Here is a 17,187-nt window from a genome sequence, read left to right on the forward strand (position 1 = left end):
ATAAAATCAAAAATTTTTAAGTAGAACATATTTAATCAAATAGAGGGAAATACTAGACCTAAAACTTGTTTCAGTTTTCATTTTCAAAAAGAACATTAAAACTACCATCCAATAATTCTTAAACGTTACACCTGATTTACACCCACGAATTATCAGAAGAATAATTCTTTCTTTAGTTAAAATAACAAAGTTCTAAAAGGTATTATTTCACCACATATAATTAAATCAAAGCAAATCCATAAATATATCATAAAAATTATTCAATAAAGTAGTTTTATAAATATATATTCTAAAATTCGCAGTAATAATTGTGCAAAGATAATCTGGGCCATCACCTTCAAGGAAAAGACCAAATATTTTAAGCAAAGATCAGTTTCCATCTACAAAATTTCTGCCTTGATATTTCAAGAACGTTCAATGGAAAGTTATGGAACTTTCTGCAATAAGATAATTAAGCTTCTTCTTCCTGAAGAAAATTTCTGCTCACAAAAATTAATTATGCGCATTCGATTTGCACTTTTATTAGACGATGAAAATGTCTCAGTCTACATTATTCGAACATACATACCTCAGAATACGGAGGTAATAAATTGACTACTGTACCTTTCAGCTCGCTGTATGGGGCCACTCACGGCAAAAATAAGATGACTTCTTATTTCTCCTCACCATAAGCTGAATAGAGCTATTTAGAGCATCATTTCTCAAAGAATAAAGAGGATCTTAGCTCAACTCATTTTTTGGCCTCTTCAGAACGAGAGTAAGAGAAAATGTAATAAGAGACAATAGATGTAATAAATCGCTAATTACATTTCTATAAGTACATTTATTTTACATGGAACAGGAATATTTTCTTCAAAACTCCTTTATTCTGATATCATTGCAAATGGAACCTTCTTATATTTACATTTGGAGGCATGTGAAACCTTTTAATTGAGAAGTTCCTTGCGTTATTCATGTTTATATTTTTATAAAGGAAAAGAAAGCATTAATTGAATATGGAAGAGTTTCTTGTACTGTTCAAACGGCTTATGCTTCTTTCTCTTAGATTATTGAGTTTTGGAACATCTTGCTGTGTGAATAGAACAGAAGGTATCCTCATTATCATATCAACAAAATGTTCGTAGGTATTGAGAAAATGTTATTACACATGAAAACAGCACTTAATACTAAAAGAAAGCATTTTGAGTTAACCTAATGGAATTCGAAATGTATGAACCAAATTCTAAACACATTTTGGGAACAGAGATATTTATTTATAAAAATATGTCCCTGAATAGTACATAAAATAGGTCTAAAATTAAAATGAAGACTCGATTAAATAAGTAAAAGGCCTGTTATTATTTTTAAAATCAGGTATTTTAATAATATTTTAGCCATTTATTTTTAACCATTAAAATTTTAGCTATTAGCGTTTAGAGGTAGGTCCAATATTTAGTGTTGAAGAATTTTATTCAAAATTTACATCATTGTAAATTAGTGTGCTTAATACTTCTGAATATTATTCAAGCACCTTCTAAGTCTATACAGTTTTATTCAAAATTTAAGCCAATTTAATATTGCTATTTTGCATCATTTTAAATTGAACACAGGTATGCTTCTCTTCCAATTTGTTATTATTTTATTTTACAATCACTGCAATAGTGAAACTAACCTCAATTTCTCATTTGCAAGCAACAATTGCCGTGTATTTGAAAGGATTAGGTTTTTATTTAAGCACCCAGTTTTTTATGATTAAATTTATATTTTAACAGATAAAGACAAGAGCTCTGCTAGTTTTTAACTTACACAGCCGTTATGCTTTCGTCATTCAAGAGAATCTGTTATCGAGTAATTTATCAGTAAAGCTGAACATAGGATTCTCATATAAAGTACTTTGACTTCACAAAACCAAAACAAAAAAAAAAAAAATGCTTTATATTCAGCTAGCTTTTATTTTGCTTATAGGTATCCATTACATAAAAGCTAAAGAGCGAATAAATGTGTTTAAAGAAGTGCGAGTAAAATTTAATTTAAGCATTCATATTTCCTGTTTGGGAGACCACTGTCAAGTTTAAAGTAGCAGTTTCTTAATTGCGATACATAGGGATAGAAGATTTAACAGTCAGGAGCCCACGTATAATGTTTTTAAGTAATTCAATTTTTTATTATTTAGTATGCATTAAACACAATAAATTTAAAAGATTATTAGGGTTTTATGAACAAAAACAAAAGGAATGAAAATTCAACAGTGCCTTGCCGAGATTTGGACAATGGATCTTCAAATTTGCTAACCACATGCATGTTTAGAATGTAATAAATCTTTACATGATTGCTTACACTATAAAGAGCGACCTGGACAAGGCACGATATCCAAGCAAACAAATCTAATTGATGATTAATTATTAACCACTCTTTAGCTCGGCTCTTACTGTGGCGATAATTAGGCGTTCTTGAATAGGAAATATGAAAAATAAGCGACGCATTTGTCAAGACAAAATTTCCAATTTGTTAACTGGATGTCCTAACCTCTTACCTTATGAGAACACGAATGGGGGAATGCTATGATTCCTTTCTGGATTATGATTTCTTACGGTTCTATTAATGACGTTCATAATTAGAAGGATTTCAAAATGCCTTTTGTTTGAAAAGAGCCCTCAAAAAGTTAATATTTTAAGACATTTAGTGGGATAAGGATTAATGAACGCTGTTCTTCCGGATTTTAGTTTAACTGCTCGTGCTATAAATATTGTTGTTAAAAAATTGTATATTCTTGTATATGTAGTTATAATAATTTATATTTTATTATAAACTGTGAGTAACTTGTAATATCTACTTGTTTATCTTCTGATGTGACAGCTGAAGTACGTGTAAGATCCACACACGAGAAATGTAAAAAGAACCCTTTATTTTAAACTTTTTAAAATTCACAATGCTTCGACAAGACGCTAACAAACTACTCCTGGTAACTCTAATAGCAAGAGCTAAACTAAAAATTCGAAGATATTAACAAACAGTAGAATTACTCTACAGGACTCAGATAATCCTGTTACCTAAAATCGCGTCGAAATCTAGTGGCAGTAAAGTAATAGCTGTTAGGCCACTTTAACCAGCAATAAAAGCAGAATCAGAAGCTCACGCTACAAGTTACAGTGCTTACGCACACTCTCTAACTTTCCCTTGTAGAACTCGGTATTTAAACCTTTTCTCTTCAAGATAGAATTTGCATTACTTCATGCTAGCTACCAAATTTAAATATTCTGGCATTGAAAATTAGGGGAATGAAGGAAAGAACGTATACTTAAATTTAACTCGTTAAATTAAAATTAAACATAAATCCCTACAAGCTTAATAAAATGACCTTAACACGATTCCTACTAAGTGAGTAACACTAACCGATTACACTAAGTGACCTTAATTTCCTTTACATGAATATGTGTTCATATGAAATATTTTTATCAGGCAGGATATCTTTGTAAAGTTATCTATAAGGAAGCGAATTATTAGTAAAAGAATTAATTCTTTATATTTTCGGTAAAGGATTGGAGAGTGAAGAATATAAAGTTGTCAGTTTTGCGCAAGGGCGTTATCTAAGAACAATTATTTGAGTGAGTGAAGCGATTACTTTTCTCTTGAGGATCTTTGTCCCGTTTCACCCACTATGTGCAGTGTCGGCTTAGGATAGGATTGCAACTGCAAGTGTCAATAGTTAAACGTTGGGGCTAAACAAAGGAAAGGAAAGGTTCATTCAAATAAGAGATCTATGTTAGTCGTTTCAAAAGAATGACTGCCCTGTCATTTAACAACTACCGAAACCAATGAGTCATGCACTAACCTGATGGAGAAAGGCAGCAGGTAGAAAAAGGGCGCAGACTTTTCAGCGATCTGCCGATATCTAAATGCTCGGACATTTCAAGTGACTTCGCTGTAAAAGAATTTTAAGGCAATAAACACAGTTTTCTTAATAATATGTCATTGTGTTACCTAGCTAAAATCGTTCAAGATTTGTTTGGAAACTTTTTAAAAGACTCTTCTTGATTTTTTTCCATCATTATCCGAAAAAGATTCGCCAGGTTTCGTTGCACAGTTAGAATGAAAAAAGGAATTTTAACTATTAATCATTACATACTATATTAAAAATAATATAGTATGTAATGATTGCAACCGAACGACCATTGTATCTTCTATTATCGAACTCTTCAAAAAAATAAAAAAATAATTAAATAATGAATATTTGAACTTACCAGTATACACGTATGTTAAAAAATACAGTACCATACCAGAAATTATAACTATAGTTGCGAAAATCTGAGAGAAGAAATAAGGTGAATCATATTCTATGTTCCATGCTCAGTCGTTAAACAATAAAATGTTTTTATATATTAAAAATAAAATACTTTAAAATATTTTTGCAGGCTTCTGTGGACGTGATTAAAAGTCGCTATCATATTAAAGATATTGCGAAAGAGCTGCAGTATTCATTACATCTCATTGTTGAATTCATGTTGCATCTTAAGTCTTAAATCGTTAGACTGAACCATTGATTAAATCAGTGTAATCAAAAAGGTAGCATTTTAGTTTACTTTTAAAATCATTAAATATTTCTATGGAATTATACTAGATGGTCTGAATGGAATTAATTACACTCAATGGAATCTTTAAAATCATGATATGGCTAGTTAAAAAATTTCAGAGAACTATGGATGTAAATGTTAATTAGGAAACAGAATAATAGATAAACAGGAAATATTTTTTTAGTAATAACATAATGCAACTTCCTGCAAAAACGTGTGAAAGCTGTTGCTCTTTTTCAGGGTGAGTTGCGACATTCCCGACCTACATTTTTGTACGAAAGAGTTATAGGGGTACCCCCATGAGTTAAAGACCATAAAAACTCCTTTCACATCATCTTATGAGTAGAGGAAATGTCTTCCCTTGGACATATTATCTCGCTTTTTTACCTTCATTTGCTGAATTTTGTGTATCCTTCAAATGAAATTGAGAATTACTTCAAAGGTAATTATTTTCCTATTATCTTATGCTTGTTGTTCTGCGTTACTGAATACTTGTACTGCGTTACTAAATTTATGTATTTCCGTGATAAAGCAGTATTTTAAAATCTTTTTTTTTTAATTTTACAGCTAATTCGTCTATTTTTATGATATTATTATCGTAAAATGCTTTAATTCGAAATCAAATGAAATTTTCTAGATGCACAATTTACATATATAATTTTAAACACTCTTAAATGTAATAAGAACTTAAATAGTAATATTAAATTTTTCAGCATATAAAATCAGGCAACAATTATATTTTTAATGAAGTAATAAACGCTAAATGTTGTTCCATATAAAATGAAAGTAAAAAGATGATGTAAATTTTAATAGATAAACTAATGGAATGACTAGTTCATACAGCAAAATTATTTTTAAAAAAAAAGGGACTCCGCAATTTGGTAACATAAAACAAACTATTTTATAACAAACAACCAGAAGCAAAAGGTAAAGGACGTTGAACACTGGTAATTAGACCTAAGATCAAACCCCTAGCTAGCTGCATAGAAGCTTTCATGGTTTTCCCCATGATCTAACGTAAGTAGCAGCTAATTGCATAAAAAGATCCTCCATGTAAACATCTCTTCCCTTGGGCAGAGAGTTCTCACATGTTTTGCCGTAATTTAAATAATCTTAATTCACAATTTTAAGTTTTATATTGAGTTTATATAATTAAGAGATTTCATTCATCTAAAACAAAAGGATACAAAAATTGGGAATCAATTATAATCATTAATCATAATCTCTGTGTCAAACCTGCGTGTAATTTTGTGAACAATTTCAATGGAATTTCCTTATATTTATCTGTATTTTTATTGAAATTAATGATAAAGTACAAGGTTATCATTACAAGCTTATATCAAAAAAGCTACCTCAGACACGGAAAATGTAAATTTATAATCTAGATCTTTTATTTATATTACAAAATATCCTATTTTCCTGCTTTTATTACATTTGATTATTTTTGGCTCACAATAAACTGGAAATTTTGGCCCGGTTTTAAATATGAGATTATATTATTAACTAACAGAAATAAAGTCAATGACAAATTATTAATAATATAATTTAATTAGTTATTTGTCAAAAACTAATACGTATTAGCTTCCAAATTCCATGCTAATTCGAATAAATTTAAAGTTTTATACTTTTCACAAATATTGTAAGTAATAGTCAATTTAACTTACACATAAACCCTGTCATATATTACAAATAATGTATAATGAACAATCAAATTGTATACAAGTAATATATAATGAACAATAAAATTATTTACAAATAATATATAATGAACATATAATATAAATTTCAACAAAGTATTAAAATAATAGTAATACATTATGTAATGAATGGTATTTTGTAATGACTAATGTATTAACTAGAAAATAGATGAACCTGAAATTTTCTCAAATATGAATCCTAAATAATTTTCTCGAATCATTTATAAAAAAGAAAGAAAAGATAGGACAAAAAAAATTATTTCAGAAATTATTCATTAAGCCTTTGACAGCGAAATCGCCTTTAACATCCGAGCATTCAAACATCGACAGGTCATCCGAAACGGTACGTCAAATTTTCTACCATGTGTTTTCTCCTATCACGTTAGTACATGGCTCATTGGTTTCGAGAGTTATTAAATGACATGCCAATCATTATTTTGAAGCAACTAAATTCTTTTGGAGTGACATGCCACGCCTTTGTTTATCGTGAACATTTAGCTATTGATGTACACACTTGCAATCCTGTCCTAAGAGGAAATTGCATATACTTGGGTTAAACAGCACAAAGATTCCCAAAAGGAACGTAATCACTTCACTTAAGTAGGTTATTTTAAACGCTGCAGCACTCTACTTGGCAGGGGAATGGAAATTCATTCCAATAGAAATTCACATGCACGGGCGTTTTAGATGTTTGTGGAGAATAGATTTCGGCCTCTGTCAATGCGAAAGCGATAAAGAAAAATTTGAAATCAGAATTTCATTCAAAACAAATTTTAGAATGTAGATTTTAAAAATTTAAATGTAACGAAGAAGCAAATTAAATTTAGTAAATGTAAAACATAACGCGATAAAAGTAGCATTGACACAAGTAACACTATGATTCAATGCTGGGTTTCAACAAATATGAGCGGGAGGACTCTCGAACATTTTGTTCATGATATGGGCTTTGGAAACTCCCATTTGAAAACTCCTGGTTAATGTAAGGCGCAGAGTCGTTATTTTTACTTGGGTTTGGTAATTCGTGTGATGGTAACTGATGGCGAGTTAAGAACAACCTGGCCTGACTAATGGCGCTTCCAGCTGTTGGGGTCAGACTGAAGACCGAAAGGAGGTGCATATAGATAAAAACAAGAATGATATCTTGGATTTCATGCATTAGCAAGTGCCTCATCAGCTGCAAAAGCTCCGAAGGGATATGCAGTTTGTTTAGGTGTATTCATCAGGACATCTTTCTGATGAGTTATACCCATTTATGATCTGAGAATATTTTAAAGATTTTGGTTTTATTTAACAAGGTAAAACGCACTAATAAATATAGAGACATCCAGTTAGGACTAGAGGAACACTTATATCAGTTAGTGTCTTCCCATGGCCACTTAATTAACCAGGTCTCGGTGCATCTGGGAGGCTGTGCCCTGGCCTGTGGAACATAGAAATCTCACACATCACAAATCATGGATCATTCCGCAAGAAATATGGTGTTTGTTTCTTAAATAATGCTTTAGGAAACTCACGAAGTTTACAACACGTCGTATTTTGGCAACTATACGCTCCTATTAAAACCCTGCTAAGTACACTAAGAACTATTATACAAAGACTAAAAGCAAGTTTTTTAAATTTATAAGGTATTTCCTCCCTCCTTTCCCACATGTCTTCGTGGTGTAATTGGAAGGATACTTAACGCGTGTTTGAGAGGTCCAGTGTTCGAATCCCGAAGAAAAAAAGAAAAGAAAAAAAATAATGACTCTACAAATGGCACACGAACGAAATAAAGAAAGTGGATGATAACTCGTCACGACCAGGATTTGGCGATTGAGTTTTCTAATTCCTAATCTCCCTTTAAAGGCAAAAGTACAGGGTTATCCAAATTAAACTTCCCCAACTCAGAGGCCTCTGCAGAGAGTTGTATGGGTCATAATGTGATGAAATTTTAAAAACAGACACTTCAGATCATGCGCTCGAGATTTATTAAACAAAAAAATTAGTAAAAGAAGTTGCCGATAGGTGGCGCTGCAGATCAACAAGACATTCTACAGATGTTCTATATGTGTGCCGTGGTTCTCCACAATTCTTTCCATTCGCAAAGCAGTGTGTTCCACAGTGGAACGCAGTAAGTCCACATTAATTCCACGAACATGTCGAATAATTGCGTCTTTCAGGATGTGCCAAGGTTGCTGGGTGTTCTCGGTAGACCCGATCCTTTAAGATTCCCCATAACCAAAAGTCGCATGGCGTGAGATCAGGCGAGCAGGAAGGCCAAGCTGTAGGGAAACAGCGGCTGATCACACGTGCATCGGTAAAAGTTGCCCGTAACACCTGTTGAATATCGTTGTTGTAATCTTATGTTGTTGCACCAGAAGCCACGAAGAATATGGGGAGGTGCACCATCCTGCATAAATATCGTGTCCTGGAGGCGGCGACGTTGTTGCAGTTCAGGGACCACAAACGTTGTCAACATGTCCTGGTACCGTTTTCCTGTGACAGAGCAGCTTTTGAACCCTGGTGGAGTCACCTCTTCAAAAAAATAAGGCCCAATGACGAATGTTGCAGTGAAACCGCACTATACAATAACCTTTGGAGGTTTCAAGGGCACTTGATGGATTGCGCGCGGGTTTTCACTTGCGGCAGTTGTGCGTATTCACTTGACCATTTAGGTGAAAATAGGCCTCATCCGTTCAAAGGATGTTCCACGGCCAAGCAGTATCGACTTCCATTCTGGAAAGGAACTGCAACGCAAATGTTTCCCTAACTACAGGATCCCCATCGGACAGCTGATGACGACTATGGATTTTGTAAGGAAAATAACCGAGGATTCGATGCATCACACACCAGACGGTCGTATAGGGCATATCAACAGCACAAGAAACAGTTGGCATACTGACAACACCATGTGGCGATTGGCTAGTGGGGTCCACGACCGCCAAAGCAACGTCTTCTTAGCGTGCAGATTCCACAACCTGTCGTCCTCTACCTGGTAAAATTCCCAGCTGTCCCGTTCTTTCGAACTTCTTCATCATGTCTCGTAGAGCGCGTGGTGTCATTGGTACTCGGCGTATGATCTTCAGCCGACGGAATGCTGTTATCGCAGCACAGAAGTTCTTGTCATTTTGGCAGAAAAGTTTCCCTAACAGAGCTTTGTCTTTCAAAGTCGCCATTGTGCATCAGCGAGCTGGAAACAACTGCCTGTGCAAGGCCTGTCTTCCACTTTTGTAGGGCTCGTCTTTTGGATACGTTGCGCAGAAGCTTTATTTCTGCAAATCACGTTGCTGCAATATGCCCATTACTAGTGTTACAGCGCCACCTATCGGCAACTTCTTGTACTAATTTTTTTGTGTACTAAATCTCGAGCGCATGATCTGAAGTGTCTGTTTTTAAAATTTCATCACATTATGACCCATACAACACTCTGCACAGGCCTCTGAGTTGGGGAAGTTTAATTTGGATAACCCTGTATATAAGGTATTTTCTTCCACTTTTTCACTTCCGTTCGTGGCGCAATTGGAAGCGTACTCGACGCGTATTGGAGAGGTCCAGGGTTCGAACCCTGTCAACGCCATTGCTCACTTTTCACGCCTTCAGTATGAAAAGCACGTAATGACTCTCTAAACTTTAGGATGCATTGAAAAGTTTTGAAACTATAAATTGTATCAGTAAATGATTTATGTTTGTTGGAAAAATGAACATTTTCCTTCACTGATAAAACTTTAGTTTTATTACTGAACTCTAGTTTCAGCTTTTAAGACTGCAGTTAATATAATCAAAATATACATAAAACTCGATACTTTTCTCGATCTTAGTTCATCTGAAAAAGACTGCAGTTAATATAATCAAAATATGCATAAAACTCGATACTTTTCCCAATCTTAGTTCATCTGAAAAAGAATAGTAATATTTTTAAATACTAAGGAACTAATGAAATTATGAATGAATAAAATGAATTTTTGGAAGCTACATGTGTTATTTAGTTTACCGAGCAATATAAATATAAAGATTTTCTGCGTATTATTCAAATAGCCTTTATTTATTTAAATTACCCCAGATGATGTTCGGAAACTCCAAGGGAATAAAAAAAACTGCAAGTAGAAAGCTCAGAATTATCCTTTTAAGAAAAATTAAGTTAAACTAACTTTCCATAGTTAAAGATACCTTTAAAAAATTGCACACTGCTTTTGCTATCTGGAAACTTAGAGCGATTTAAGAAAATTATGCATAAATACAAGTCAAAAAACTTGGTATTTAATGCATAAAACGACCAAGTTAGAAAAGAAGTTTTAAATTCGAGCGAATAATTTCACCCAGCAAAAATAAATGAAGCTGATATTTTCGCTTGGGTTCAACTTTAATTCTTAACTTTAATTCAACTTTAATTAACACTTAAGATTGCCATGAGCGTTTTCTCATTAATCTCCGTTTAATTTCAGTTTCCCTTTATAATTCTAGACAAATCATCGATCAGTGCAAACAAGGTTCATGTGTTTACCTGTTCAATTAATTTTAAGTCGCTGATGTGAGCCTTATCCGTCCAGAAAACGTTAAACAACCACTGACGGTCGCTTTCAACGCTCTCTCTACATAGACATTTTTAACTAATCCTGTTTTTGCTGCTGAAAAAACGCGATTTCCTTGTGAACCTTTTCTTGCAAACTGCAGTTCTTTATCATAATTTCTTCCTTTTTTATGAATTTTTAGAGTTTGAACGTACTTTTGCTCACCCTGTATATAAACATACCCCTGTTTAAAAAATAAGCAGTACCATCTATCTGAAATGCATGCTTGACAATCGTGAGACAAGTTGTTATGTAGTAATTTTGGTCTCAGGGGTTTCTCTAACTATGGATTCCTTGAAAGGAAATTGGTTGGCAATATATACGCTTAAATACGAGTTATGAGGTTATAAATTTCTCTCGCCTTCTTAACCTGCCTTCGTGATGCAATGGTCAGCACGTTCGGCGCGTATTCGAGAGGTCCGAGGTTCGAGTTCCGGGAAGGGCACTGCACATTTTTTATTTCTCCTGCTTTAAAATAATCCTAATTTCTGTACAGTGGCGCGAACTAAAAAAGGTGGTGGATGATGATTTTCCAACACCAGGATTTGACGATTGGGTCCCCTAATACCCAGTCGCCCTTTAAGAAAGGTAAAGTAAAAAGTATTTCTCATGCCTTCGTGGTGTAATGGTCAGCACGCTCGATGCGAATTCAAGAGGTCCGAGGTTCGAGTCCTGGCGAGGCAGTGCACGTTTTACATGTCACCTGCTTCAAAATAATCCTAATATCTCTACAAGGTAAAGAATGGGACCCTTTCGCTTTCCGTGTTTGTTCTAGTGACAATGAAATTGTTTCCCTTTCTCTAATGTGATCTTAGCCACTGGGTGGTGCGCACGAACGTCGTTTTGAAAGAATCTTATGGCAGTGATGCGTATGCTTTGTCAAGTTTAAATTAATATTGTATAGGCAGCTAACTTTGTACAATAAGTGTTGAAGGAAAATAGGCGCCAGTCTTTGTTATGCATGGCTTGATCTGTGATGCAAATATATGTAGATAAAAATATTGTTCCTCGTTGGAGCCGTTTTGTTAGCGGCATGATGTTTTTCGATTTTTTTTCCTGGGAAGAGGAAAGTAAATCGAGGTTTACGCATGCCGTTAATGAAAGAAGGATGTACAGCAATTAGTCTTTTTACTGTGTTATTATTGGCTGGGGTAAGGTCTTGACAGATTGCGAATTACCAATTGATTTGAAATGAGGAGTGGTTTCATCTGTTGTTTGTTGTATAATTATTAGTTAGGCGAGAAGTTAAGAGAAGGGGATTTGATTAATATAGGAAAGTGTAAAAGTTTCTTTTCGAAATAATCACTTGCAAAATTTTGAAAAACTACATATTTTTAATCTTACTTCCTAATACAAAATTGACCATTAAGTACAATACAATCGTAATTGAAAAATAAACCCAAGCTCGATCAATATAATGCAATGTTTAGTCTCTTAACTATACCGCCAAGGTCAGAAACCAAGGGCATATTTACCACATTTAGCATATTAAATACACAAGAAAATTCCAATTAAGGACTTAGTCCGATCTAAAGAAAAATCTAAAAAGAAACTTTTAATTTCAGAAATCAATTTTATACTGCAAAGAAGGAGAGAAACTTACGTCTACAGACTTCTGAGTTCTACACTGTTGAATTCCACTAGTCAAATTAAACTGAGGGTCATTTATTCTCAGCACACTGAGAGTCCAATTACAGTCTCTTCATAACACTTCAAAGTCTGTATCGTCGCACATCACACCGTAGGAAGCCGATTTTCTAAGTCAGCATGTCTGGAATTTTGCACGTTCACCTCTACTCTTTCTCCACTCATTAACTATCAGTCTCGAAAAGTTTCTTTGATCTTCGTCCAACGACTCATAATTTCGGGAAATCGACCTCGCTGAATCGGGAAATTTTTAGTACGTTCATGCTCATCTGCTCCAGGGCTCATTAAATAACAGCCTCGAAAAGGTATCGTTGATCATCCACCAAGGCCTCCTAGATTCAGAGATTCGACATCGCCAAGTCTGGAAATTTGGTAATTTCGCTCTCATTTATTCCACCGTTCATTAAATATCAGTCTCGAAAAGGTATCGTTGACCGTCGACCAAGGCAACACAATTTTGGAAAAATCGACATCGCTATGTCTGGAAAGTTGGTAAGTTCACGCTCATCTTAGGTTTAGGTGATCTTCAAATACGAAGCCGTCAACCTCGTTCTCTCCTCTTCCTCCGATTTTTTTTTCTTTTTCTTCTTCATATTGCTCAACTTTCCCTAATTCAAAGCTCCGCGCAACTCCAAACAAGTCTCTCAAAAAAACTCTTATCATACAACTCAAAACAGGTAGCTCAAGGGAAAACTACCTCTTTAAACCAAATCTCTCCTTTTTTTAACTTCTATCCTAATTATTAATTATGCAGTAACCACAGACCATTCATTTCAAATTAATTGTGAATCGCAGTCTGTCACGATCTTATCCCAGCCAATAATAACTCCGTAAAACTTTGGATAGGCGTCGCATATCCTTCCTTATTAACGGCGTGTAAAATCCTCAGGGTACTTTGCTTCAAAACTTACTACTTTTATATTATTTTTCAATTTCTTGAAAGTTCGGTTAATTCAGTTAGAATGATTCGAGGAAATAAGTTTAAATGAAGTGCAGCAAAAATACGTATAATAATAAGCCAAGGAAGGAAGTGAAATGGTGCCTACATTAGGATTTTTGTATTACGATTTCCTGTTAAATACCATACGGCTTCTGGCATACAAATTAAAGGCTTTTAAGGTAAAATATGTTACAAATGTAAAATGCGTATTTATTACAAATGTAAATACATTATTATGAAATAACATAGGCTAAAGCTTTCTAAGCTGGGAAATAGCAGACACGATATCCTCAAAAATTGAAATGTTCAAAAAGATGTAAATATTAATAATAATAATAATAACAAGATAATGATTAATTTGTTTAACAATAAATAATAACATACGATATTTACTTTATAATTATTTAATATCACAATATGACCAAAAAAGCAAATTTGTTATTGAAGTTCGTTTGCATCCTCAATCGCATTGTCTTTATCGAAAAAAATGTTACATTCGCTAAGAACTGCGAAAGTATTATTTAAGAGTTTGCAGTTTTAATCATGATTTATCTCCATCAAAAAAGTGGGCAAGTCCTATTCACGTTAATGGCTAAGTTACAAAATGAATGAAGCTCAGGTTGAAAGCATGTTATTTTTGTCCATAACTTCTAGAACTATTTTTTCTATTTATTTATTATTTTTCATGTTTAATTATTATTTTTATATTTATTAATTTTTTATATTTAATTATTTTTAATTTTCTGTATTTAAAGTAGGAAATACAATGTACGTCTGTTATAATGTTCAACACTTGTTAGTAATAGGGCATACAGGTATCTTCGGAATACAGAGCCTAGTAACGAAAATGTAGTTACGTATAGTATTAAAATATTCCGCTGTAGATAGTTATATCTCTAGAAAATGAGTTTATGTTATCTACTATTTAAGCGAACTGTAAATAATATTGTAAGGATCTTAAGTTTTACTAACGTTTATTTTATTTTAAATCTTTACTATCACTTCTTATTTTCTACTTCCGGCCAGAATTATAAGCGTGAAGGAGTTTATGCAAAGTTGTCTGGCGAACGCCAAGTATTTAAGTGTGGCCTTTTTGCCAAGCAGAAGAGAGGAAGCCGTGAGTTCGAAGCAGGCCGCTTACCTTAGAAGTTACGCAGTTGCTACTTTGCCTTCCAGGCCAGAGGTTTTAATCCTCTTGATAAATTAAACGTATTGTAGTGTTCACAGTCTCTGTGCTACATACGCTTCCTGTTATTATAAGGCCAATCTTATTCTAAAGTTAAATTAGAGTTTAGTTTTATTTTGATATCTTTTAAGTTAGACCCCGAGTGGAGGGTCATTGTATTCCGAAGTACGGAAGTCATTGTATATAAAGAAAAAAATAAAGGGTTTTGTATACCCTTCGTCTGTATCCTGTCTACTTACTACAGTTAGTGAACATAGCTTTAGTAAGCTCTCTGTTCTAGTCAGGTCATTGTATGTTTCCGAAGAAGGTTAGAAGAAACATCGAACCTGATAATATGTAATACCGTTTTTCAACCGTCCTCATTTTTTTATTTCAACTCAAATTTCTTTTTAGTTTCCTTTTTGAGTTTCAGTAAGCGAATACTGCTATATATACTTCCCTGTACGAAGTAAAAGGAAGTATTGTAATCTCCAAAAATTTCGGGTATCTTACTTCAAAGAAAATATCCATTTTGACCGCCCTGGAATCCATCTGATGTTTTTGAGTGACTCCTGTATGTACGGAGAAAATAAAGGTGTGTTTCTCCAAAGTAATTAAAAAATGGATTTAAAATGGCTTCAAAAGAGATTTTTTCCGTGACGTCTGTAAGTACTTACGTACGTATATATGTATCTCGCATAGCTCAAAAATGAGTAGCCTAAGAACGTTAAAATTTTGTATGTGGGGCTGCTATACAATGTAGTTGTGCGCCTCCCTCTTTGGTTACAATCAGTAACACAACGACTGAATATAGTTGTTCTTCTTATATTCTGGTTAAGGTTTATATGCTGTTATTTAACTTGCATGCAATAGTTGTAGAATTATGAGCAATTTAAAAGCTGTTTGACTGCGGCTAAGTCTAATGGAGCAGCCATTTGTTTACATTTGAAACTTAGCAGATAGTGAATTAAGTCAGTTTCTGCACCTTCAGTGTCTTTTCGCCGAGTGGAACCATAAGTAAACTTTCAGTTTTATGCTCCGAAAAATCTGCCTTCTTGCCGCTGACTGAATTGCTTATTTTTGTCGAGAAACTGTAATGTGAATTGCAAAAATTGTTTTTTAACTCTTTATTGTTTGGTGCTTTATATTTTTCTATATTTCAAATTTTTTAATGACGATATTTTGAGTTTTTATGTATGTTTCCCTTGCCACCAAGTGTGAATTGAATTATTTGAATGAGAACTATATCTGTAACTAAATTCGAGTAAATAAGTTTAAATAAAATGCAGCAAAAATGTGTAAAATGTAATAGGCAGTACAAGGAAGTCATACGGTGTCAACATCAGATTTTTTATTTTCTTTCATGTGTAACAATAGCGTAAATGGCGAGAACGCTAAAATGTTTTGCAGTTTGAATTATTTAGGTTAATATTTAATACACCAAAAAGAGTTTCAAATTGAAATTATTTTAATTGTTATAAAATTAAAAAGTGTTAATCATTACAAATGTCTTCAATAACTGATTTTGTTCTAAATATATAACATGTGAGATTTAAAACATGTTTTACTAACTACAACAAAAGTTCAAATATTCACAGCAGAATCTTAATTTATAACAATTAAATTTCATATCGAAAAAGTAAAATAATCATACAAATTATTAATAGTTATGTTTATTATTTTAAAGTGTTCACTATATTAATAGATAAGATTGATTGCATTTGCAAATTTAAATAGTCATTGAAAAATACAATTTTAAGTGATTTAATTTGGATCAGTAAGGTATTTATTATGCTTCAATGTATTAATTGGTAAGGGATTTATTATGCTTCAATATATTAGACTTAAAAAGTTCCGTCAGTTTAGTTGCAAAATGCTTGAAGGTAATAAAAAATATTTTTGACAAATTTCTTGAAAATAGATCACCTAAATTTATGATTTGGATGAATACAGTGGAATATTACAGATATATTTTTCCTTTCTTATGGTTTTATATGTCTCTCTTTTATAAAAACTTGCTTTGTTCTGTTTACTTTATAGGACTACAGCATATAATAAATATAAACCTATATTTAATGCATTAATGATAAATTTAATGAATTAAGTTATGTTATATTTAATTAACAAGTTATTTTTATGTTAATTAGTTTCCTTACCTTCTATTTTTCTCATCAGCCATCACCAGAAAGTAAGTTACTGCAAGTTTAAATAGCTAAAGACATTTTAGACAGAATACTTTGGCAACTATCCGGTGCAACGTTTTGACCAGCCAACTTGCGTATTTGGTGAATGAATTTGGCATTATTTGTAGTACGAGCGTAGATTTGGATTTTTCCTTTCCGTGGAAATAATTTAGATTTCGTTCTCTGTTGCTTTAGATTCTGAAAGTCCTCAAATAGCGGCGGTCAGTATTTGTTTACTTCTTAGTTGTATTCCAACACTAGTTTTAATAAGCCTTTTAGTTTTTCTTTACTTTTTACCTGTATACTGAGGTTTAGTTAGAGTCATTTTTATCTTGTGAAGATGATAATTCTTTCAACGGATAAGAATTAAATATATGCAAATTTATTAATTAATTAGTAGTTAACTTGACAATGTTATCGACAATATTCTTTCCATGAAGCCGGCTATTAATTACTAA

At 33.0% G+C, this 17,187-nt stretch overlaps 1 protein-coding gene across 1 annotated transcript in view; it reads left to right on the forward strand.

Moving 5' to 3' along the window:
• The first annotated feature begins 4,812 nt into the window (after positions 1–4,812).
• Positions 4,813–17,187, forward strand: part of LOC118202160 (zinc metalloproteinase nas-13-like) — a 197,657-nt gene continuing 185,282 nt past the window's right edge. Inside the window, exon 1 of the mRNA XM_085817930.1 lies at positions 4,813–4,992. Within this exon, the coding sequence (XP_085674056.1) occupies positions 4,902–4,992 (91 nt within the window). The 5' untranslated portion in view covers positions 4,813–4,901. The remainder of the gene's footprint in view (positions 4,993–17,187) is intronic.

This window comes from Stegodyphus dumicola, chromosome 6, assembly GCF_044657685.1.
Source record: "Stegodyphus dumicola isolate Sdum_Otavi_A_Nest chromosome 6, ASM4465768v1".
Classification (NCBI taxonomy): Eukaryota; Metazoa; Arthropoda; class Arachnida; order Araneae; family Eresidae; genus Stegodyphus; species Stegodyphus dumicola.